The sequence below is a fragment of the Sesamum indicum genome, linkage group LG5 (assembly GCF_000512975.1).
Source record: "Sesamum indicum cultivar Zhongzhi No. 13 linkage group LG5, S_indicum_v1.0, whole genome shotgun sequence".
In the NCBI taxonomy this organism is placed as follows: domain Eukaryota; kingdom Viridiplantae; phylum Streptophyta; class Magnoliopsida; order Lamiales; family Pedaliaceae; genus Sesamum; species Sesamum indicum.
Genome location: NC_026149.1, coordinates 11,549,296 through 11,552,324, shown reverse-complemented (window position 1 = coordinate 11,552,324; position 3,029 = coordinate 11,549,296). Strand labels below are relative to the sequence as shown.

Here is a 3,029-nt window from a genome sequence, read left to right as displayed (position 1 = left end):
TCATCTCGGTATGATAAAGTTGTATGGAACTCGGAAATGGAACGCGTATTCATTGAATTAATGCACGAGGAGTTCATCACACACCGACTCCAATCATCCACATTCCCACCTTCGGTGTGGGCTCGTATAACCGACAGAATGAACTCAATTACAGGTCAAGGTTGTCGGTTTACGCCGGCGCAGTTAAAAGACAAACTTAACAGACTTCGTCGTGCTTGGCGTCTGTTGAACAACATTCTTAGCAGGGGTACCGGATGGGGGTGGGACCTAGAATTGAATACCATAACAGACGAGGCAGGACGTCTGGAGGAGCTATACCGGGTAATAAAAATATTGTGCTCTCATTCTGTCTTCTCTTAACGTGCACGAAGGCTCTCTTGCCTGCAACGAACGTACTCTTTCACAAACTAATAATATGTCCTGTCAATCGGTGAATGATTGCAGGAAAATCCAGACTATAAAAAAGTTGTCCAGCGTGGCCTTCAACGATTTGACCTATGCACACAGATGTTCTCACGGAACACTGCAACTGGTGGGCTCGCTCGTTCATCATCTCAGCAACGCCGCACCGTCCATAACAGCAACAACGTAGATGATGAAGAAATGGATGGCACTCACTCGGGCACTCGTCGATCACGGGACGAGTACGAAGATACAGCGTTCTCTCAATCATAGCCCATGACGTCCGGGGAAGAATTCTTTTCTTCACCAGGATCAGCGCCTGTGTTTGCTGGTCCGTCCGGAAGCGGTCGTCGGTCCCGACGTGCTACTAGTGAGCTGCATGCTAAGAAGTGTGAGACAGTGGATAGGTTGAATGAATCACTGCAAGGGAAGATTGACCGCACTGGGCCCAAAGCTACTGAATCGATTGAGCGGTGCGTAGATGAGTTGACAAAGTTTCAGGATCTGCCGGACATTATATTCACCACCGCGTTAGAGCGCTTTCACAGTCACAGCACACGCACGATCTTCTTACGTCTTAATGACGAAAATAAACTCCGTTGGTTGTACTCGTTGGGCAAGTGAATGTAATGCCCGGTTGTTAAAATATTGTGTTGCAACTGGTTAATTTATGCATAGTTATGCCAGTATGGTTTACTTAGATTGCAATCATACCAAGTTCGTAAAATTTTAATTAGTTTCATGTCCTTATCCATCGTACGTCTACTGTATGTAACTTACCCACTACTTTTGCATGTTTCTATTTAGAAATTCATCAACGACTAGATATATGGCCAGCTCGAATGTTGGTGGAGATTTGGAGTCTAACGCCGCAGGTGACAGCCCAAGGACACCAGGGACTCCAGGAAGTAACGAATCTGATGTTGCAGAGGAATTTTACGCATTTAGACACATAATATGCCCAGAATTATTTAGGGAAAATGTTCCACGTAACACGTCAGCACTGCAGGGAGCAGAGTGGGTTGCTGAGATAATGACAACCCCACACCAAGGACGTTTTTTTGACAATATTCGAATGACCAAGCCATGCTTCTATGCTTTGGTTGATGCATTAACTTGTAGAGGGTTACTGCCGCATGGTCAGACATCCAGGGTTACCTCAATCGAGGAGGTTGCACTCTTCATGCAGACGGTCGGCATGCATAAAAGACACCGCAACAATATGGAGCTATTTCAACACTCACTGGAGACTATTCATAGTAGATTCCATCGTGTGCTTTCTGCTTTGTGCGCAATGGCCCCAGAGCTAATAACTCGTCCGGATTTTACGAATACACATCCGAGAGTGGCAAGTAACCGTGATTTCTACCCATACTTCAAGGTACATTTTCAGCAGTTTCCACATCATTGTTCATAGCGTAATTAATGGAAGCTAGTATTTCACATACTAAGTAATTAATGTAACTAAACTGTGCATTGCGCGTCCGATGAAGGACTGTGTCGGAGCGATGGATGGGACGTTGATACCTGCTTGGGTCCCTCGAGTTGACCAAAACCGGTACCGGTCGCATAAAGGTCACCTTGCACAGAATGTACTAGCAATATGTGACTTCGATATGAATTTCACCTATGTCTATGTGGGGTGGGAAGGAAGTGCCGCCGATGTCCGGGTCCTGGACCATGCAGTATCACAAGATCTAAATTTTTCATTTCCGCCGATCGGTGAGACGATGAAATATATTTGCTGCATTGCATCGAATATCTTGCTTAAAAAGAAAGTAGGTGGTACTAGCGGTTCTCCTTATGACAATATCTTCTTACAACGCAGGTAAGTATTATTTGGTCGACGCGGGTTTCGCAAACTACCAATGTTTTCTTGCTCCTTATCGAGGGACAAGGTATCACCTACAAGAGTGGAGGGGACAAGGTCGTCGCTATCAGACCCCACAGGACATGTTTAACCATGCACATTCAAGGTTACGAAATGTAATTGAACGTTGTTTTGGTGTACTGAAGAAACGTTTTCCAATATTACAGTGGGGGATGCCGAGTTACCTTCAAAACCACCAGGTCGATATCGTAATCGCATGTTGCACACTTCATAACTTCATTCGGGGATACAACAACGATGACATCATATTCAACGAACCGGATGAAGACACTCCTCCTGACATGGATTCCTTTTACCATAGGGGACATCCAACCACTTCTGAGTTAGAAGCGCAACGCACCCTCCGAGATAACATAGCGCTACAAATGTGGGCAGCTCACCATCCAAATAACCCACAATGATGGAAGAACTGGACAATCATATCTAAACTATTTAAACCTTTTTTTGATATTCACTCTGCCTATCGATCGAATGCTATATGATCGTTTAGTAGGAATCAAGTGTAGGATGATGTACGTAATTTGTTGACATTGAATAAAATAGGTGATGCATTAATCCAAGCAATAATGACATTTCATATATTAGCAACTCGTGCAGATGGTACGACGTCGCACATTACTATTTTCTGACCATTGTTCTGTGCAGACATGGCATATCGTAGATATCTAGAGAGTGCTGGATTTCCACAGGAGGATCACTGGACTTTAAATGTTGAGCAGCGCTTCATGTGGATGAT

General features: G+C 44.5%; 1 protein-coding gene across 2 annotated transcripts in view; it reads left to right on the top strand.

Annotated features, from left to right (window-relative positions):
- LOC110012003 overlaps positions 1 to 2,725 on the top strand; it is a 6,553-nt gene extending 3,828 nt beyond the window's left edge. For both annotated transcript variants that reach the window (XM_020694003.1, XM_020694002.1), the window contains exon 4: positions 2,440 to 2,725. In XM_020694003.1, the coding sequence (XP_020549662.1) occupies positions 2,440 to 2,694 (255 nt within the window). In that variant the 3' untranslated portion in view covers positions 2,695 to 2,725. The remainder of the gene's footprint in view (positions 1 to 2,439) is intronic.